The 21806-nt window shown below is 58.7% G+C and overlaps 1 protein-coding gene across 7 annotated transcripts; it reads right to left on the bottom strand.

Annotated features, from left to right (window-relative positions):
• Nucleotides 1–395: 395 nt before the first annotated feature.
• Nucleotides 396–21510, bottom strand: USP19 (ubiquitin specific peptidase 19). Of its 7 annotated transcripts, none has more exons than XM_059856645.1 (27): nt 21383–21490; nt 17670–17769; nt 17270–17514; nt 14219–14347; nt 13536–13669; nt 12820–13227; nt 12245–12512; nt 11959–12115; nt 11786–11857; nt 11155–11270; nt 10629–10843; nt 10146–10347; nt 9927–10060; nt 9579–9737; nt 9387–9497; nt 9120–9230; nt 8863–8964; nt 8506–8646; nt 8217–8335; nt 7832–7969; nt 7378–7742; nt 6615–6725; nt 5869–6085; nt 5397–5549; nt 5126–5289; nt 4868–5046; nt 396–645 (listed from the first exon to the last, which is right to left on the bottom strand). In XM_059856645.1, the coding sequence occupies exons 3-27, from the start codon at nt 17376–17378 to the stop codon at nt 505–507; spliced, it is 4155 nt and encodes a 1384-aa protein (XP_059712628.1). In that variant the 5' UTR covers nt 17379–17514; nt 17670–17769; nt 21383–21490; the 3' UTR covers nt 396–504. The 7 variants fall into 7 exon arrangements, with proteins under 7 accessions (XP_059712628.1, XP_059712629.1, XP_059712623.1 ...); XM_059856646.1 differs by having other exon boundaries at nt 10629–10837; XM_059856640.1 differs by lacking the exon at nt 396–645 and adding an exon at nt 1885–3029.
• Between the last annotated feature and the right edge of the window lie 296 nt (nt 21511–21806).

The raw sequence follows: 21806 nt of genomic DNA, 5'->3' as shown, positions 1-21806 counted from the left end.
GCAGCGGGGGACGAGGCACTTCAGCGCACAACAGGCACTACAACTCCGGGACTTGCACGTCTCGCCCCACCAGCACCAGGGCGCAGAAGACACGGGGCACTAAAGCGGCAGGATTTGCACAGGCGACACGAGACAACAGGGTGCAGCCAGCAGCAGAGCACATGAGGCAGCAGGGAACACTGTGTCCCCTGCCGCTGCTGTGGAGTGCACCCGGCAATGGCACCGGTCCCCGAGGGATATTAGGGGATAGCGAGCACCAAGTTGCACCAGGGAACACTGGAGCACGAGGGCACCTGTGGCAGTAGGGTGCTGGGGGTCCTAACAGCACACTGGGGACATGGTGCCCTGACCCAGGGGGCAGAGGGGCCCAAGGGATAGCAGGCAGCAGAGGCGAGTGGAGTTTAGAGAGTTTAATGAGCGCAGGACAAACCCGATTCCCCCCATCCCCCCACCCCCCAGTGCCTGGCCTGGCCCACACTCCCAGGCCAGGCCCCCCATGACACCCTAGTCGACTTCTTCCATGCTGCTGTAGGAGGGGGCTGGGCACTCAGCAGGGCTGGCAAAACGCTCGGGGAGGCCTTCCGCAGCCAGCGGCGGGGCTCCTTCGGGGGCCAGACTGGATCCGAACGGCACCGGGGGCAGTCCCTGCAAGCAGAAGGTGGGCATGAGAGGGAGACTTGCACCCTGCCCACCCATCTACCTCCCTTACTCCCAGGGGGCTGGAGAGGTGCCCAGAGGGGACACAGCCCCACACACAGAATGTGCAGCCCCTGGGCTTAAAGAGCAGCAGCTGGTGGCAAACCCCACGGCAGGACAGAGGGAAGCAGCGTGCCCAGGGCCGCTGGAGGCAGCCCCTCCGGCCCAGCAGGAGGGCCAGACCGCAGCACACTCCTGCCCCAGGGCTGTTCAGCCACTGGTGGTCAGAGCAGAGCCCTGCACCCCAGCACGGGCGGCAGTGACGGGCCACAGGCACGCTGCCAGTGCCTGCCGGAGGTCTGAGGAACAGAGCAGGGCCAGAAGGGATTTCCAGGGCTCAGAGCACCTTGTCAGGCCTCACTGCTGGCCACCCACCACCGGTGAGGGCAGGCAGGTGCAGGCAGCAGCTTGTGGGCCCCATCCCTGGGGTGCCAGCAGCAGTTGGAGCAGAGGTCAGCCCACCGGCGCCGGGCACTGACTCAGACCCACGAGGCCGGCATCGTGGGTGAGCGGGGGAAGCTGCTGAGACCCAGGGCTGTAGACAATGAGGCAACTGTTCCAGGACAGGCACCTCATGACCACGGCACAGCCCTGCCGGGCTCCCCGGCTGGGACCGGCCTGGGAGGGGAGTAAACCTCAGCACGTGGAGGAGGGGTGTGGGACAGAGGTAGGGGTAGTCCAGCTCAGGCCCCGGGCTAAAACGCAGACAAACCCCTTCACTGCAAAGCATCCCTCCCAGGCCAGCTGAGGGCACTGCCAGCAGAACAGCAGTGGGGACAGAAAAGAAAGTCACAGGGTTCTGAAGTCACCTCTCACACCCAGATACGCCAGAGCTGTCTGAGCCACACTCAGCCAAGGGCAACACGTCTCAATGTCAGACACGGCTGGAGTGGCAGCCTGTGCCCCAGCCTCAGGGGACTGCCTGCTCCTGGCCCTGCTGGGCTCGCCACGCCCTGCACGTGTCCCATGAGGCTATACCACTCCACAGCTGGGACTGGAGCCCAGCCTGTGCCCCATGGCATGGGCAGGCAGAGCTCACTCCTGAGCCTGCTGCCACACAAGGTGCACCAGGCACCCAGCAAAGCCCAAGGGATGGTCCTGGTGCCAGCTGGGTCACAGAGTGGCCTCAGGTGACCCCAGTCCTTGCCTCTGTGTGGGAGTCCCAGCACACAGGACAGGAATGCTGCATTTCTTTGGAAAACCTGGCTTTATTAACGCACCATGGTCATACCTGTGCTCCCTGACCCCATGCCTCTCCTGCAGCATGGGCAGCTGTATCCTCGTAAATGAGGTGCTGCACCACGCTGCCCTGAAGAGACCAACTCCCCCAGATGCTGCCAGCACACAGCCCCATGGACTGGTGGGAGGCAGTGACCCACAGAGATAGGTGCTCACCATGGGCACCTCAGTCTGGATTGCCAGGCTCCCCAGCACTGTCTGGGGCTGAGCAGGGAAGCACACAAGCCCTCGGTGACAAGCCTGTCCAGCCCCAGCACAGGAGTGCAGCACACACACTCAGCTGCCCAGCGCACAGGCAGCTGGCACCAGAAGGCTCAGCAGAAGGCTAGCAGGGCAGACTGGGCTGGCCAAGGACCGTAGGTAGTCCCAACCACAGGGGAGCTCAAGGTTCCGGCAGCAGCACAGCTGAGAGAGGTGGCCATCCAGGGCCCGTGTCAGGGCATCCTGCCCTTGCTGCAGCCTCCCGGCAGGTCTCCACTTCCTTCTTGGGAGCTAAGCAAGCAGAGATAGCTGAAGTGCCCACAGGGCTCTCAGGCCCCTGCAACACTGCAGCAGCAATGTCCATTCTTGAGCAGCAGAAAGCCTTGAGGCCTGCCCCACTCCCAGTGGGCAGCAAGGAAGGGCAAAGGAGCTTCTGGTTCTGGGCTGTGCCTTGGCAAAGTAGCAGGCTGGCCACACAGGCCTGCCAGCTGGCACAGGAGATGCCAGAGCAGACAGACAGGAGCCGACAGCCCCATGTTTCCCTTGGCGAGTCTTTCCCAGCGATTTCTGTCCTGCTGCCTCATGTCTTCGTCTCACAGCGTCCTGGGACGGCGCGTGCCCTGGCGGCCCTGCTCCCGCAGCTGGCCACGCGCCTGGGCCTATCTCCAGCGGGGCTGGTAAATGAGTGGGTAGAAGACGTTCAGGAAGAGAGCCACAATTGCAGCTGTGGTGGCCAGGACAAAGTATCTGACGCAGCCTTCATCTGGGTGCTGAGGGGTGCCCGGATTTCGCTTCTGGCCACAGGGCCTCCAAGAATTTCTTGCAGGCCTTTGGGGTGCCTCAAGCTGCAGCTCTTGTTCTTCAGCCTCCAGTTCCTGCCAGATCAGAGAAGCCTGCGATGTGGAAACCTGCGTCAGCACTTGGAGAACACAACGGGCAACACCCCTTGCCATCCCCCGGGGCAGGCGGCTGCCTGCAAGCCCAGCCCCGTGCCCAGCCAGCCCGCCTCCCCATGCAGCACCGTCACGGTCGCGCCCGCCCCCGCAGCTCTTCAGGGTCTCTGGTGTGTGGGGCTCCGGTGGGTGGCTCTGTGGGAGGGAGCGTGGGCAGCTGCCGGGCAGGGTCTTCACGGGACTGCAGGGAGCGAAGCCAGCAGCTGGATCCCGATGGAGCAGATGCACTTGCATTGGTGGGTCCGGGAGGCAAGGGAGCAGGCAGTAGCTAATCACAGCCCAGCTTCTGTGATACCAACAGGATCTTTCAAATGACAGCCAATCCAGAGCCAGCTGGAGCAGCAGGAGCAGGAGGCACAGTGCCAGTACAGCCAGTCACAGCTCTGCTTTGGTGGGTAGGAATGCTCTGACAACCAATCGTAGCCCAGGTTCCAGGAGGATTTTCCATAGGCAGCCAACCACAGCTTGGCCCTTCATGGCGGTGATCATGCAGAGCAGCCAGTCAGGGAGCAGATCTCTGGAGGGCACCCAGTGCCACGGAGGGCGCAGGTGGTCCAGGGTGCTTGGGGACCTGCTGAGCCCCACTGGGATCCAATGCATCCCATTACTGCAGGGGAACCGGTGCTGCCGGGGCCCAATGGGCCCCAGTGCCACAGAGTAACCTGATGAACCCCAGTGCCATGGGGTATACAGTGAGCCACAGTGCCAGTTCGGACCCTGAAGCCTCTCACCACCAGTGTGTGAAAAGCACCGCAGCTTTCTCATTGCTCAGGGTGCCCCCAGTGAGTGGGGCTGCTCCAGGACACGCACACAGGGCAGGAACAGCCCAAGCAGGCAGACACCAACATGCCAGACAGCCCTGCCGGCCTCAGAGACAGACAGCTTGTCCTCAGGCAAAAGGGCAGAGCTGGGATGCCTAACCAGCACCAGGCCAAGGGGAAGATGAGCCAGAGGGGCAGGGAGGCCAGGCCAGAAGGGACCCTCTGAGCACACGTGCAGTCATGCTGAAGATGAACTGAGCATTTTCCTCAGACTCTGCGGGCCCACAGAGGTGCTGAGCATGGAGGGAACGTCTGCAGCACAATGGTACATGGCGTCTTACCAGGCAGGCACCAGCCTAGGCCTTCCTGACTTTCGTAAGATCAGTGCAGCCATTCCCTACCACTGAAAGCATTCTGAAAGCACCCTGCTGTCTGGCCCACCCCCAGTCCCTCCCTCCCAGGCCACCCAGCAACAGAGCTCGCTCTGGCAGGTTTCTCTACAGCACCCTGTGAAGGCTGCCAGGCCTCTGGCTCAGCACTGGCATTTACCTTTTTTGCACTTGGCTTGGCCCTGAGTTGGGCCCCAGCAGAAAGTGTTCCCCACCCTGCCTTCAAAGTAGCTCCGGAGGGCAAGTTCTTACTGCTCCCTGTCACGACCAGATCCTACCACACCGCTCACAGCTCCTCCTCCAATGCAGACCCCAGTGAGGCTGTGCCCCCTTTCTTCCTCTTCCAGTGCCCTCCCATCAGCACTTCCACACTGATGATGAAAACCAGCTTTCCTGTGACCCCTCAGGACAGGGACTGTCCCAAGCCCACAGTGAGAACAAGGCAAGACAGGCTCCAATGCCCAGCTGACGCAAGTTCTCTGGTATCAAAGGGGTACAGGCACTGCACCACAGCTGCACCAGGCTCTGTGGGTGCAGGTAAAGATGGGCAGGGCCCTGCATGTGGGCCCCTGAGCACATTTCAAGGCTCTGTGGCTCCAACAGCGGCGAAAGGGACGCAAGTGCTCACCTGGCTGGCAGCAGCTTCGGCAGAGGGGGTGCGCTCGGCGCGGTGGTCTGAGGGATGCCCTGGCAGGGGTCTCTCCACAGGAGAGTTCCTCCGGCGGTAGAAGAGGACATAGGCGTATCTGGTCACCACCTGGCTCTCATCCACGGTGGTGACTGTGCTGTCGTCAAAGAGCCGCCAGCCTGAGAAGGAGGAAGGGTTAAGCAAGCAGACAATCACAGCTGCAGGAGCAGAGGGGCGGCGAGGGTGACAGATGCTCACCCACGTCGCTGCGCTGGCTGTTCTTGTCGTTGGGCAGGCGGGCATATGCTGTGTAGTGCCCTCCAATCATGCCTCCATAGTGGTTGATCACAGCATACAGGTCATACATAGGCAGCTGCTGCTCACCCTTCCGACCAATGCAGAACTTGCTCAGGTCCAGACTCCTGTAGAGAGATACAGTGACCGTCAAGGGTGATCAGTGTTATGCAGGCTGGGTTGCAGGTAAGCAGAGGCAATGCCAACCCAGGCACATCATCCCCTGGGCTCTCACCGGACAGGGAAGTCCACCATGTCATTGATCTTGTCCCTCCAAATAAAGCTGCGGAAGGAGAAGCGCTTGAGCTGGATGATGAGGACGTTGGGCAGCCGCCACAGCATCAGCTGCTTGGAAGCCTCGCGGTGCTGCTTGCACTTGGGGCAGTACCTGGGTAAAGAGTGTGCTTTTTACTGGCATGGGGAGACCCTCAGTCCTTGCAGCCCAGCTCAGCCCCAGGGCCCCCACATGCAGGGCTGGCAAAGGGTATGTGGGAGGGCTCAGCCTCCTCTGTCAAGGGCAGGCCAGTACAGTCCTGCAGAGCACCAGCTTTGCTCCCTGCTGGCTTAGCCCTTCCAAGTGCACAGGGAAAGCCAGCCCATTGTTCCTGGCTGCCAGTAGAAACAGCGTGCAGGCCCGGGCAGCTCCTGGGAAACCCCTGCTGCTGTCTGGGCCTGCTGGCTGGAACCCACCCTGCTGCCTTCCTCACCACGCTTCCTCTGGGGCCAGGACTTCAGGCTTCGTGAAGAGATTGAGGCACTGCTCCAGGGTGAAGTGGCCAGCCCGGGCTGCTTCGCTGGCCGAGCCTGGATCCTCCACACACTCCAACTCCTTGGATTCTACCAACACGAATTCCTTGAGGCGCTCATTGTTCTTCCAGACCAGGGCAAGAGAGCAGTCGTCTGTCAGATCCAGGGGGGTGTCACCTGTGAAGGAGCACAGACCTCACACACCTACCCCACCAGGCTAGACCAGGCCACTTTGCTGGAGCAATCTTGCCCATCCCGGTTAGATACAGAGATCAAAAAGTGCTGCCAGAAATGGGGAGGTACCCCCCTGGCCAGGTTCATCACGCAGAGCCCCTCAGCCTGCAGGATGCAACACTGGCACAACCCTCTCATCAGAACCATCCTCACAATCAGCACTTGGTGTGGGCATCCCATTCAAATAAAGAGGTACCCAGAGATCACAGACCCTCTGAGAATACAAGAGGTTGGAAGGAATCGGCCTATTTGCTGAGGAGAGCAGGAATGTCATGCCCAAGAAGAGCTTCTAGACAGAAGCTCTGTGCAGCAGAGCCCTTCCCTCCCCTATCAGATGCAGCTTTTACGGTCCAGTGTGGACACCTGGGCTCATCTTGTTCCAGGCAGACTCTGGCACCCTGGCCAGGCAGATCCACTATCCTGCCAGAGGCTGTAAGGGATGAAGGTGGTGCCTTACAGGGCTCTGGCTCACCTTTATCTTCCAGCTTGTGCTCTCGGTTGGCAGCGTCAATCTTAGTGATGTAGAACTGTGTGGCGCGGCCACTCAGTGAGTCTGGAGTGTGCTGGTACCCAGGGATGGCAGCTGTGAATAGGCAGAGACAGATTTGTGGTGGCACTGCCTGTCTGCCCTGCGTAGGGGCCAAGAATTTGCAGCGCCCCCACCCCCACCTCACATGCTACGGCCTTGAAGGGACACAACCACGTGCCCGTGTCCTTGACTATTTTTAGCAGGCGCCTGCCCCTGGCAAGCTGTGCTCCTCTGCCTGCCTTGCCCCTTCACTGCACATTGCTGCCATCCTGAGACGAGTGTCTGGAAACGTGACAGCCAGGCAGCCGAGCGCGAGAGGCTGGTCCCATGCAGCTGAGTCAGAGCAAGCGAAGTGCTTTGCTCACAGCCCCCAGGGGCTCAGCCTGCACCAGCTCTGCCTTGCTCCCACAGGACTTCTGCCAGCCCCTACTTTCCCACCTCTCCCACAAAAACACAGCTCTCTGATCATCAGGTCTCTGCTCTACACCCTGGGCTTTGCCAGGGCAGGGCAGAGCGTGGGTAGACAGGCATTTCAGGTGAGGCAAGAATGCCAAAACAAAGCTCCCATAGCCTCACCTGTGATCCCAAGAGTCTCCAGACCAAGCTCACAAGGGGAGAAGAGATGCTGTGCTGGGAGGTCACCCCAAGAAGGGAGAACTGCCTGAGCTCCTGGCACAGACACAGCCAGCACTTCAGCACCTCTTACCTTCTGGCTTGAGGGCTCTCTCATAGGACGGCTCCTTCTCACAGCAGCTGTCACCCTGCGACTCCATGTGCTCAGAGAACCCCGAATCCAAGCTCAGGAGGGAACTCCTAGCTGTCAGGACCTTGCTCCGGACAGTGGTAGTATCCCCCATCTCTGGCTGCAGCTCAGGCACAGCTGGGGAGAGTGGGGGCTCCTGAGGGAGACTGGAAACCCTGTCCCCATCTCCCTGCTCGGGGGCAGAGGTGGCTGCTGCACAGCTGCTCTTGGGCAGGGGCTCCAGCTTGTCCGAGTGCAGAGGCTGCAGCCCCTGCTCTGGTGACATCCGGCCCAACTGGAACGGAGGCTGGAACACGCTGACTGAGTACCTGGGCATGGAGGTGGGAGTTAGAGCTGGCCAGACACGGTCCTGAGCTCAGCTCTGGGGCAGAAGCACCCTCCTTCCCCAGACTCTCACCTTGCGTAACCCTCCAGCAGCTGGGCCAGGCGGGCGTAGGTGAGGCGGGACTCAGGCACACTGATGAGGAAGGGGAAACCGATGTTCTCAGGACGGCACGAAGCCTTGTGGTCTGGCCAGTGTGTTTTCTGACATGCCCTGTAACATATATGCAGCATGTCAGACATACAAACAGCCCCTGCTGAACTCAGCATCATTGAACAGCCTGGGAAGGAGCAGTGCAGGGCCAGAGGAGTGTGCTGGGGACACGGGGAACACCAGGAGTTCAACTGGCTCCATCCCAAAGGGCAGATCCATCCCACCTTCTCCCAGCAGGCAGAGCTCTCCCATCCAGCCCTTCACAGCAGGAGATCCTCCATTCCTGCCAGGCACCAAGCCAACTCACACGTTGCAGTAACCAACTCGATAGCACCTCGTGCAGCGCTTGAGCTTCTCATCCTCTGGCAGCTGCTTCTTCTGGCAGGCTGCACACTTGGCGACAGGGCCACTGGGCACCTGTGGACGCTGCAGGAGAAAGGACCCGTTGGACAGGGAAGAGCACCTGGGCAGGACAAGGCAGCCTCCGTAGGCATCCATGCTCGCTGTAGCTAACTGCCCTCGTGTGCAGTTCTGCCCCTCCTGCTCATGCTCAGCCCTCCTGCATCCCTCCCAGTAATCCCAATATGCCTTCTTACCTGCTGGACCTGAAGCTCCACCACACGCTCCTTGGCCAGCTCTGGGGACAGCACCTCAAAGCAAAGCAGCAGGTCCGTTGGTGAGACTGTGTCTAGTGAGTTTGACGGCAGGAACATGCGGTGGAAATGATTCTTGATCACCTGCCAGGAAAGCAGTGGAGTATGCCTGTGTGAGGGCTGGCCTATGTCTCCTCTCCTCAGAGAGCCACAGACCTCATCCTCACAGTGAGCTGTGGCAAGAGCAGGAGCCCAAGGATGCTGTGCTCAGCTCACACCTCACATGGGAAAGATGGACATCCCCAGCCCCTACTGTGGTGGCCTAACCCTCCAGAGCAGGTATCTGCCCAGCACTCTCACCTCTGCCAGGCGCAGGTTCTCTGGTTTCACACGCACACTGTGGGCAACTGAGTCAAGTACCTCCATGGCACTGGAGTTCTCCTTGCTGATACTCACGAGGAACTGCCACCAAGAAAGTGCCACATTAGTCACACCACACTAAGGCATGAGGGCCCTTACTTAACACAGGGCTCAGCCGGTTGGCACATGACCAGCTGCCTGGGGCACCTCCAGGAGCCTTCTTAGGCTCCCTCCCCAGGGTAGAAGGTATTCTTTACCTTGATGGGTTTCTTGTGTGGCTCCTTTGCAAAGTAGTAGACAGTCAGCACCTTTTGCTTCTGTGGGAGGGGCACGGGGAGGTACAGGAAGGGGTCAAAGGTAATAGACACCTGCAGAACAAAAACACACTCAGCTGTGGGAAGTGCTTGTTGCTGAGCAGCAGATCCAGTGGACTCAGCCTTGCCCTGTGACCTGTGCTCTCTGAGGGTCAGAAGCCTACTTCTGCACAACCAGGACAGGGACAGAAACCTTCAGGGCTGCCCTACCTTGGAGCACATCGGGCAGACAAGCTTGGATTTGTACTGGCCCTGAAAGAGGTCTACTATGAATGAGTCATTCCTCATCTTGTGTCGTTGCCAAGCCTCCTCAGCTACCACCTGCAGGAAGAAAGGGCTTAGCACCTCATTAAACCATCGAGGCTGCTCTCCCTGGTGACTTTGGGGGAGGAACACCCTCACCTCATCAGGCCTCCCATCCGAGTCAACAGTCTCTGTGTAGGGCTTGTTCTGGATGCGGTTGAGGTCCTCGTGCAGGCCATCAAGCAGGAAGGCCATGAACTCCTGAGCATCATGCTGGGCATAGCCAGTGAACTGGCTGGCCTTGCTGGCCACAATTGCCTGTGGAGAGCACAGTAGTCAGGGCTGGTCAGCAGACCTCTGACAGCACTGCCGGCCCCATGCACAAACCCTGGCTGCACCCACCCACACCCATAGCTCTCTGTGGCACTTGCAGGGCAGCCAGGTGCCCACAAAGGAATGCTGGGGACCCACAGCTGCTCCTGTGAGCACCAATGTCAGGGGCCCTACCTTCAGTTTAGAGGGCTGGAAGGCATGGTGTGTGCCCTTCCACAGTGCTCTGAGCAGCATGGCAAAGCCGATGGCCAGGCGTCCACCTGTCCCCAGCGGGTTGTTATAATTGATTTCTGACTCAAAGGACCGATCTGTAAGAAATGCAGGAGCTCAGGGTGGCTGCTGGCTTCATAATCTAAGGGGTCAAGCTCTGCTGGTCTCCCCGTGTGGGCTCACCATGGAAGTAGTCACGCAGCTCCCGGGTGTTGGACAGGGACTGGATGACACTGTTCATGAAGCAGGTGTTGCCCAGGTTCACCAGACCTGTGAAGCCAGGCAGGCAGACCTTCTTCTTCTCATCCTCATCCTCATCATCCTCCACGCTCTCGGCACTCACTGGGCTATGTGTCATCGGTGGCACCATACATGTTGGTTTGGGCTGCCAAAGCAGAGGCAGGTGTGAGGGTGTGGCAGTCAGGGAGTCTCTCTGGGAACACCAGAGGAACTCAAAAGCCCAAGAAAACCCCAAGAGAGGGCTGGAGCCATCACACAACCACCCACGAGGACTGGGACAGAGAGGCCAACAGTTGCCCCCAATCCTGCCAACTATGAGTGAGGGGTACCACCTCCTCCTCCAGGAGTACTTCAGTCTCTAGAGTGGCACTGAGCAGGTGTCTCTCTTTCCCCTATCCAGGTCAGACCCAGTGTGACCACACTCACCGAAGGAATGTGTGGCTCTTGCTTCACTGCCAAGTGCTCTGGGGCCGTACGGGCTGCCACACCATCCAGAGCCCCATCTTCCACACGTGGCTTCTCTTTGTCACTGGTTCGGGCCTCTTCCTTGCTGGAGAGGGGGTGCTGGTTACTGCCCGGAGGGTTCTTATCCAGAGGGGTAGGGCCTGTAGGCATGGCAACCTTTGCACCACCCACTGCACCTTAAAAAGGGGGAAGGGTGGGCCTGTGGTTAGCAGCACCATACACTGCCCACAGTCGGGCTGAACTGCTCAGCTCACACTTGAACAGGCTCTCTCCTACCCATGAGCAAGGGAAACAGCAGTGCCCTTCCCCTATCACTTGGCTCACACCCTGCCTCACATCCCTATCACCTGCACCCACTTAGCCCCTCTCCTTCCCCACCAATCCATGCCAGAGGATCCAGCTCCTGCTGGCAGCTGGCAGTGATGAGGAGGGTCCATGGCCCACTGCGGTGCAGCAGGCAGGCAGGACATGAAGGCAGGGTGCAGACCTCGTGTGGCTGGAGCCTCCAGCCCCCCCCAGCGCTGGCTCTGGCGTTTCTTCAGGCAGACATCAATGCGAGACACCGTGAAGTTGTACGTGCACTGGTCCGGCTCAATAAGGTTCCTGCAAGGCACGCAGCAAGTCAGAGGTGCCCCAGACCCCACAGCAGCCTCAGACATGCCAAAGCCTTTGCATAGCAGACCCATGGCCTCTGGGCAGTAGGGACCCTGCTAGCACAAATCCTGAGGTAGCCCTAACAAAGCAGGGTGGAAACCCTCGAGCTTGGCCACACTGAGCATACAGAGCGCCCCTTTTCTGACAGATCCATTCTGCTTGGCTCTCTCCTGCTGCACCATCCTACCCAAAGGGCACAAGGTTGGTCTGGCTGTCTCCCCAAGAGCTCTAGAACAGCCTGGGGCAAACTGCAGGCAAGGAGACACTGGGATTTCCTCCCCTGTAAGCAAACACATAGCCAAGGCAGACCAGGCTCAGGGCACCAGTGTAGCATGTAAGTGAAACCTCCAGATGCAGAAATGAGCATTTCCTGTACAGAACCACCAGATGGGACTGGTTCCTGCTCCAGCTCTGCACTCTCACCTCCCCTGCCCTGGTGTGGGTTAGAAGGACAGCACTCATACCTGAGCTTCACCTGCCACCGGAACACCGTGTGGGGCCCACAGCCAGGATGGAGACGAAGGAAGTTCGTATCACTGCAGAGAAATTGGGAGTGAGCAGAGGTGAACAAACAAATAGCCCAGCCGCAATCAGGAGCTCTGCAGCACCCTGGCATCATCTCGAGGCAAACTTGTACCTTGTCTGGAACACTAGTGTGAAGTCTTGTTCCCGGAACAACACCTTGGATGTCTCCTTGTGGATCTCCTTCACATAGACATGCACCACCACCAGATCATTGCCCTTCTCATATGAGTCATTCTTGACAAAGGTCAGGCTTACAAAAGGCTCTGGCTCTGAGTAAGGAAAGCCATGGAGAGAGAGGTTACCTTCCTTGCATGTTGTGGCTGCAAGCTGACCCAGGAAAGATCCTGAGCAGATGGACCTTCCTGACCAGGCTCACCCCATGGGCGCTGGCCACTCACCATCAGCTGCTGCTTCCAGAGCCACGTCATCCTTGGACCAGTCCCTCTTCTCACCATCTCTGCCCAAGGGAGGGGTGGCCACTGGGATGGCCTTAGAGCTCTCTCCCAGGATGGGCAGGCAGTCCCGGCTCCGCAAGGCCTCAGTAGGGCTGCCTGGCTGCAGGACTCTCTTCTCAACACAGGTGGCAACACGGTGCGGGAGCACCTCTGTGGTAGCCGCGAGAGGTGGCATCTCCACAGGAACAGTCTCTTTGGCCAAAACCACAGCCTTTCAATACAGAAAGACACTGTGAAACACAGACACTGTCACCCCTGAGCTGCCCTGGCCCACCCACTGTGGCTCCTGCCAGCCAGTCAAGCACAGCTCCATACCACCTGCTTCCCCCGCACATCCCATGCCAGTTCAGCCCCACTAGCACCACAGCATTGCAACTGCAGGGTCCTCACTTCACCCTCTCCTCCACCACCTCAGTATCCCGGAGCCCACCTCATCCTCATCAGCAGGGATGGGTCCTGCATCCCCTGCACAGCGCAGAGGAAGCAGGGGCACCCTGTCCAGCCAGATCCCCAGGTACCTTCTCGAGCGGCAATGCAAGGTCTGCAAGGGCTGCAGGTGCATCAACCTGGCTGGCTCTGCCATTGCGGCGGCTGCCGGCCCTCCCGCCGTGCCCTTTGCTGGGCTCTGTGCTCCCGGTGACCCTGGCATTCGGCTCCTCTTCTGTGGGAGCTACTTTGAGGTATACTGCCCGCTTGGCACTGGGGCCACTCTGTGTCCCTGGACTGGCTGGGCTTTTTCCTCCCAGGACCTCGCTTCTTCCCGGAGCACGCTTGGGGTTGGAGGGCTCCTGCCGGGATCTTGGTGGCTCTGTGCCTTCAGCCCTTGGCTCTTCAGGGGTCAACTCTGCAGAAGCAGCCTTCTCCTTCCCGTTCTCCCAGCATGCAGCCCCTTTGGCCACTTCTTTGGATCCGTCTTTCCTTTTCTTCTGTAAAAAGCAATGCAGCACAGTGGGAAGGTACTCAGGTAGCAGCATCTTTCAGGATCCCTATCAACCCCTCACCCTTGCCTCCCCCTTCCCAGACTGCACCAGGACTCTACTCCAGAACCTGGGAATGCATGGCAGGCAGAAACAGGGGTATGACTCCCTGGGACAGTAGCAGATGGCTCATGCAGCACATAGATGACGGATGTGTCCCATGTTGCTCCCTGGGCAGCTCAACAGCAGGGAGCTCAGAGCTCACCCCAGCTCCCCAAGACTCCACAAGTTCCCTTAATAGACCGATCATTCCTTACCAGAAGTGAAGACCAGTTATGGAGTGGGATCTTCTTCTGCAGCACAAGCTGTAGAAAGTTGCCCTTCTTGCACTGGATCTTGCTGCAGGAGCCCTCGATCTCCTCATAGAACTGACAGCTCCACTGGCGCCCATCTGTAAAGCAGAGGGGAAAAAGTACCTCAGGCAGTGCTCCAGGCAGCTGTCACCTAACCCACAGCCCCCTTTCACCTGCCCCCAGGATGAAGGAAGCACTCATTCAGAGCCAAGAAGGCTGCAGGCAGGCTGCCATCATACCCCAGGAGCCTTCCAGGGCTCCAGCCAGCTTCCCTGAACTTGCTTTGTACATCTGGCTGGCCTTCTTCCCAGAGGGAAGGCCCTAGGCCTCCCCGCCCTCAGGGGCACAGTCACTTTTCCAAAGGATACCCAGGACTGACTCAGCCATCCCAGCAAGCAGGGGACAGAGACGCACTGGCGCGACCATGTACATTTGTTCACTTGGCACAGAGGCCAGCTCCTGCCCTCCCCAGCTCTACAATGCTCTCCTATCACCCCTGTCTGCTGCCTGAGTGTGTGCCAGCTGAGAGCAGGGCATTGCCTCTGAGGGAAAAGTTTGATGTCTGCCTGCAGCAACCCCGTGCTTAGCCCAGTGCTGTGCCAAATCCCAATGGATAAATGCTTGCAGCAGTTGCTCCATTCCCATACCTGGTAGTCTGACCACACAGTCCGTGTCAGTGAAATCAGCACGTACATCCTCTGCCTTCAGAGCTCCAGTGCCCAAATTCAACTTGATAATGATCTCATCGGCATTCTGCTTCCAGTCCAGCAGCAGCTCTAGGAAAAGGGAGGGAAGTGTCACCCACTTGCTGGGGAATGAGCCTGAAGTGCCCACTCCTTGGCTGGGGAACGCAAGCCTGAACACACACGCAGTTAAGGAGGTCACCGCAGGGAACACAGATCATGACAATTAAAAGGGACCTGCCCTCATCAGACAGGCCACAAACAAGAACACATGTTGCAGCAGGGCAGATGAATCCCAGTGGGAACCGGAGAGATCAGAAAGGCAGCGCTGTTCTTGGCATTGCCACAAGCAGCAGTGGCAGCTGGGAAGAAAGGGTGGCTCCTGCCAACGACAAAGCAATTACTGCTTTCCCAAGGAACGAGGAAGCCACAGAATTACTCTGGGGGATTTAGGTGGACTCTGACCACAATCAGAAATTGCCACTTCCCCTTTACATATGCAAACTAAGCAGCCCAGCTGCAACCATCAAAGCACTGTACTCCTGCCAGGTGAGCGTGGCTAACACGGATGAAAGACGGGCAAGCTGGCCAGGGGGCAAGTACGCTGTAACGGGTGAGAAAAGAGTGCAGCAGTGATACTCTGGTGCAGGCAGAACTTTCATTGTGTGCATGCCACGCTCCAGGTGTGGCCTTTGATGCCCTGAAGTCTTCAACACAAGGAAGTGATTTTGATCACCTTGACTTCAATCGGGTTTGTTCTACCCCTGGGGCACAAGGACATCCTACTTTGTCCTCAAAGCAGGCCTGGACTGAGACAGAAACCAGCCAATGCTGCCCAGAAGGTGACACAGCTTGGGATGTTCCCAGCACAGCATCACATCCTACTCAGAAACAAGCAGAGCAGGTGTCAGCAGCGAGGCACCCCAGGCCTGTGCTCAGTGGCACTGGAACACCTGAGTTGCAAGCAGCCTGCCACATACCCAGGGCCTCTTCCTTGCAGACAGCCCTTTTCTGCCCCTGGGAAGGCCACACACTGTTAAGATAAACACTGAGGCAAAGGAGTGCTCATGTTAGCTCTGCTCAATGCCAGAGCACTGGACAACAAGGTGAGAGCTTCAGATCCCTTGGCAAGGGCACTCCATGGCCATGCACTGACAGCTGGCACACACCTCGACTTACCCTCCAAGTCCTTCTCCTGGGCAGTCTCAGCCTGCTCGAGCTCAGGGCGAGACACTGGTGGGCAGAGAAGCAGAGCGCAGGCAGGTCTGTCATTCTGTCACCTCACAACATAGGCCAGCAAGCTGATGTTGAAAATTTCACACATCACCTCTTTCTACCCTGAATCTGTGTCCAGGCCTTTCATCCTGCATCTGTTGCCCACTTCCCTCCTCTGCTTTCTCACACTTCTCCTTCCCCAGAGTCCTGCCTTCAGCACTGCAGCAAGTGAGTGCCAGGACAGCTGCTCTGGGCCATACCACCATATCCTAGTCTAAACAGTACCAGAGTGGGAGCAACACAACAATTCTGCACCATGTAGGTACTGCTTTTTCGAGGCACATCTCATTGTGAGCTTTTGGCATCCAGGCTCAGCTGTGTTGCCCAGCTTGGTACACCAGGTCCCCGCCTCCAGGCATATAGAGGAGTCCTGTCTTGATCTGACAGAAAGAACCTGGTGTTTGGTCATGCTCAAACTAATTCTGCTGTAACCAGAGAACCACGTGGCCCAGCTGCACTTTAACATTTCCATTCCAGCACAAGCTGCCAATGTCCACATCTGAAAACCTCCGTCCAGATCAGGGTGGAGAACCAAACTGACCTGACACCTAATCCCTGCTACTCACAGAATTATCTGCAACAGCCAGAAGTGTCTCTAAGCCTGCTCTAGCCCCACAGGATAGTGAACTCTACCAGGCAAGGGACCCAAAGTGGCAGCACCTTCTCCTGGAGCAGAGAAACAGTGGCAACAGGAACTGCACTCGACAACACTCAGAGGGCTGTCACTGCCTCCCTTGACTGGCTACAAACCAGTAGGAAACTTTTGCTGACCACCACAGCCACTGGTGCAAAGGCGCCGGCGGGGCTGGCAGCGTGAGAAGCATGGCAGCAGCACTGCCTGGAAGATCTACAGCCTCTCACCACCTCTCACAGAGGGGACAGGGGCAGCATGGCTGCCCTCAAGGCAGCCCCCACGTCAGAGGATGCAGTGTCAAGCCCTACCAGAGGCACACTCCTCCCACGCAAGAGAAAGCACACTGCTATGCTCTGCACTGTGGGATTTCACATCGGGGACTGCGCCCGGCCGCTCTGGCACAGACCTCGCCAAGCACTCAATTACCTTGGCCTATAAAACACCCTGTGATTTTGAGGTTACAATAATCATAACAGAGCAGGCATGGAAATCAAATAGCTTTCCAGAGGCCCAGAAACTCTTACAGGCATCCTGCCCGCAGGCATTCCCCTGCACCAGAAGCATCATTTTTGTCAAAGGATACATGACAGTTACAGAAGGAATTACTCTACAGCAACTACTTCACCTGAGCCACACCCTGTTCTGACTCAGAAGCTAAAGCACCAGCCCCACCCGCAGGCCTTGCACTCCCGGTCACCGCCTCACAACACCGGCCTCAGCAAACTGATGGGAAAGAAGCAGCGCTGCCTCCAGCTGCAAGAGCACATACAGGTTTCAGTTCCACTCTCACTGGACTGGGGCAGATCAAACCCAGTCCAAAGCAGAGTCTAGAAACAATCACTAAGGCCAGCTCCAGACTTTAGCTAACAAGGCCACAGGTCCAACCTTCCTAACATTGCTGGGGCTAAGCAGTGCCCAAAGGAAGGAGGTTACAGGTCCAGGGAGGACACTGTGTCGAAGAAGATCCCACATCACACGGGTTACCATAAGCTGCAGGAAGTGATTAGTCAAATCTGCTTATCCTGCAGCAGATGGCTGAGAGGCTCCCAGGCTGCGGGGCTGAGACATCACAGGCCTGCTCACCAGTGATGCTGAGGGGCTCTCACCTTCCTTGCTTTCCTGATTGGCTCGATCTTTTTGCTTCTTCTTGTTGGTGGCATCATCCAAGCCCCGAGACGCTCTCCTCTGGCCAGGGGCATTTGTGCTGCTGGACATTTTCAGCCGTTTGGAGGACACAAACAGCCCGCCGGGGTCGGTAATGGAGTCTGGGTCAGGGGTGCGACGTTTTCTTCCTGGCCCAGCTATCTTGGCGACTCTCTGTGGTCAAACTCTCTGGCAAGGAAGTAATGGCCTAAAAAGAGGAAAGAGCAAGCATGGTAGGAGGAGCAGGTGGAAAAGGCCCAACAGCAGCAGGATCCACTCTTTGCCTCAGGGCCAGTGCCCTTACATGACCTTCACCATGGTGTTTATGGGAAGCCCCATGCAGCACTCAGTGAGGAAACCTACCTCATCACAGCTGCTACAATGCTTACTGCCAAAAGCATGGGCTTGTCAGAGCTCCCAACATACAATCAGGGGTCTTCAGTATGTGGCACGCATTAAAAACCTGGAAAGCAAGTGTCATGCTCATGGCTCCCACTATAGCAACACTGGCCCAGAGCAGCTGCTGGCACTAACATCCGGAGACACAGCTGAGGGCAAGGACATGAGGAGGCCTGGATCTGCAAAACTGAGCTTCCAGAGTCAACGGGGGGAGCCTGTCACACAGCTTGGAGCAACAGCTATTTCAGTCAGTGTCCTGTGTAACAGCACCAGAATAGGAGCCAGTAACACCCTAAGAAGGAAGCAGGCCTGGGACGGTCTCCTATGACAGATGAGAGCACAGCTCCCTGGCAAAAAGAGAGTTCCTCCCCCTTCTCCCACTAGCTGGGAACTTAACCAGCATGACTACACCTTGAATATTTATCTCCCAGCCAGTTTACAGACAGCGTCAGCGGGGCCTGCCCTGGAAACAGGACACCTCTGCTCGTCATGCTCCAGGAAGAGAGTAGGCTGAGCAGGGCATGTAAGTTGTTCACCCCTGCCCCCTTTGCAGACATGCCTTCCCAACAAAGCCAGCTCCCCCACAGGACTTGGGAGCTGCTGGCCCAGGTGCACTCATCAGTGTCACCCTGCAGTGAGAGAGCAGAGCCAAAACAACCCACTGAAAACAGTCCCACTGGAGGTGTCTCCATGGAGGCTGTGAGAGCAGAGAGCTGGGAAGGTTTCCTCCCTCGCTGCCCTGGCTGCACACCCTGACCCTGGCAGTGCCTGCCAGCCTGCAGGGGTTTGCAGCAAGGAAACGGGCCCAGCCACTCGGATCCGGCCCACCCCCAGGTGCCAGCTGCCTGCCACAGCTCCCAACGCACTGTTTCACATGCATCCCACGGCCCGGCTCCCATGTGAGGACATGGAGCCAAGCCCAACAACACCTTGGCCTAGCCCAGCTCCACTGAGCCTGCCTCTCCATCAGTGGGAGGCAAGCTGTCCCTCGGGAACACCCTGTTCTGCTTTCACCCATGTGCCAAGCACAGACCCCTTGCTGTGCATGGGCACAGCCAGTGGCACCCTCCAAGAGGAAGGACACTGCCAGCTCTGTCCTGCTGGCCCCATGTTGCCAGGGCATTTGTTGTCTAGAAATGTTAGGGCAACAAGTAGCCACAAATGTGGAGCTCAGCCACAAACCGAGAAGAACCCCAGAGAGCAAAGCAGCCTAGTCTTGCTCTCAGTTCTGGCAAAGCCAGCCCTATGACCAGTGCTGCATCCAAACCACTTCTCTTCAGGCCAACCTGCCCTCACCACCAAGAACCACCGAAGCCAAATGAAAAGCTGAGTCCAGCCCAACTGCCTGGCACAGACAACTCCTGCCACCCACGGTGGAGAGGCCCAAGTGACCTGGAGACTGAGATGCTGAGCAGGGTCCAGCATGAGTCCACAGAGCTTCAAAGAGTGTGGGAGGACAGCAGCATCATCCCCATGCTGCTGCACTCACTGGGTCTCTCCAGGATGCAGAAGCATTTCTGGCTCCAGATGGAATGGGAAGGGCCCCCACAGCAGGGAAAGTGGCAGTGATTCACCAGGCTAGGCATTTGATGCCAGCTGCATGCTGTCACTCAGTTCCAGTCCCCTGGTGCTGAAGAAGCTCACCTGGGCATGGCAGACACAGGAAAGCATTTTTTGTGATCTTTCTTTTCCGTCCAGGGTGAAAACCCCAGGAGAAATAGGACTCAAGAAGCAGTGACTGCTTCATACAGGGTCAGGCGAGGCCCTGTCACCTGCTTCCTGCACCTCCAAAGGGGTGGCAGAGGATAACAGCTGGGCAGGGTTGAAAGCAAGCTCTGAGAAGGGTCCTGGAGGGCTGAGAAAGGACAGGCCTCTGCCCAGGAAGGGGTGAGGAAGAGAGACAGGGTTGCGTGCCTGCTTGTCACTCCTCCAGGAGAAGCCTGCTGCTCTCATGCCTCGATGAAGGCTCAGCTCCCTCGGGTGCTTTGCTGACAGCTATTCCTCACAGCAGGCAGGAATCAAGGGGCCTGGAGCTCTGCCCATTTCAGCTGCCAGACTGATGGCAGCCTGAGGCTGCTGCACACACCTCAAGGTTTTGGAGGAGTGAAGGCAAAAGCACAGGTTACTCAGGGATTAGAATAGGTGAATAAGAGACTTTTTGCCACCAGGAAATGCACACACACAGGCAGCATGTTCAGCCCCTGGGTGCACAAAGGTTTTGGCACCACTCCTGCTGGCACGGTAGGAGTCACTGCAGGGGAGAGATGGCGAAAGGCCGTTCTGGCTAGATGCCAAGTGAACCTCTGGGAAGCACCTGATGAGCTGGGCACTCCCACAAAACCTTACTCAATCCCCAGAGCCAGGGAAGCCTGGCCATGCTGCTGCGGGGATCAGAAGTGCTTCCCGATCCTCTGCTCTCCCTCCCTTTGTGCATGGTGAGTACCAGACCCAGATCCAGCCAGGGCTTTCTCCTAACTGTGTCTTGCCTCTGAGCAGTTTCCCAACCCAGCTCATGCTGAGACTGCAAATATTTTGACTAGCCAGAGGAGAGGGAGCAAGAGGCCAAGGAGAAGGGCCACTCCTCCCCAGAGCAGCACCAGACCAGGAAGGACAGCAGAAAGTGCTCAATGAGATGCAATTTGTGTCCCATGCCTGGGGTAGGTTTAGTACTTGGCAGGAGGAGCTCCCTGATTCTTGTCCACAGCATTCCCCATCAGTGCCCCCAGGCCTTTCCAGGGGTAGCTGCAGAGAAGGTTGGCTATCCCAACAGCATCATCTTTCCAGGGACTTTTGGATCCTCCATGTCCTAAACACAGCCAACAGAAACACGTCCCTCATGTACACAGATACTTCTGTCATCTTCTGTTTCTTGCTCCCCTGAGGGACCAGAAATCCCAAGGCTCAAGCTTGACTTTTACTTTTGTTTCTGGGCATGCCTGACACACGGGTGGAGCCAGGGCAAGCACAGAGTCCCCTGGGGCAGCTACTCAAGCCAGCACCGTCACACAAAATGTTTCCAACCCACGTGGAAATCACTGTGCGCCCAACGCATTGTGACAGCGGTGAGCCTTCTGCTGAGTGGGGAACCCGGCAGGCCCAGCTTCCTCGTTCTTGGGACGATCACTGAACCACAGAACGGTTTGCACTGGAAGCAGACCTTGAAAATCATCTAGTTCCAACCCGCCGGCCATGGGCAGAGATAGCGATGAGAGAGTCCAGACAGCAGCCGGCGGCCCCTGGCCTCCCGAGCGCCGCTGCCCGGCCCCAGGCACCGAGAGAGGGCAAAGGGAGCGTGAACGGCGTTTGTGTGAACGGTGTTTATGTGAACAACCCCGGCGGGCAGAGCACGAGGTCACCGCGCCGGCTCCTGCCCGGGGCTGCCGCGCTCGGCCCATCCTGCCGAGCACCGCTCTCAGCCCCCGCGGGCCCAGCTCCTGCCGCCCCGCAGGTTCTCTACACTCACAGGCCCGTCACAGGCCGCCGCCACCGCCATCCGCTGCCTGCCTCGCTCTCCGCCGCCCCGGCTCCCGTGCCCACGGGCCGCATCCCGGCCTCCCGCCGCCCCCGGGCCCTGCCCGCCGCTGCGGCCCTCACCCCGCGCTGGCCCAGGCGCCGCTCACCGCCCCCGGGCCCCGCCGCCGCCCCGGCCCGGCCGGCCCGGCCCTCCCCGCACTCACGGCCCCGCCCGCCGCTCCGGTCTGTTTGTGCCGCGCCGAAGTTCCGAGCGGGCCGACAACGGAGACAGGCCCGAGCCTGTGACGCACTTCCGGGAACCGCCGGGCACGCCCACGTGACAGGGGAGAGCGGGAGGGGAGGTCGAGTCACGTGACAAGGGCGGGGGTGGTGCCGCCGCGTTCCCGCGGCAACGGGAGCGCGCGGGAGCCCGGGCCTTTCCGCGGGCGTTCCGGGGCAGGCCCGTGGGACTGCCGGGTACTCTCTGGGGGTCCCGGGTGTGCTGTGCCCCCCAGCCCCGCTGCCGATTCCCGCCCCACCGCCCGACCCCGAGCCCCGCTGTGCCCCACACCCGGTGGCAGCCAGCTCCCACCCCGGGGGAAGCCGCTGCGGGCTCCCGTGGCGGACGGCCCACGGCACGGGGCGGAG

The sequence above is a fragment of the Haemorhous mexicanus genome, chromosome 11 (genome assembly GCF_027477595.1).
Source record: "Haemorhous mexicanus isolate bHaeMex1 chromosome 11, bHaeMex1.pri, whole genome shotgun sequence".
NCBI lineage: Eukaryota > Metazoa > Chordata > Aves > Passeriformes > Fringillidae > Haemorhous > Haemorhous mexicanus.
This window is presented reverse-complemented; position numbering and strand designations above follow the sequence as displayed.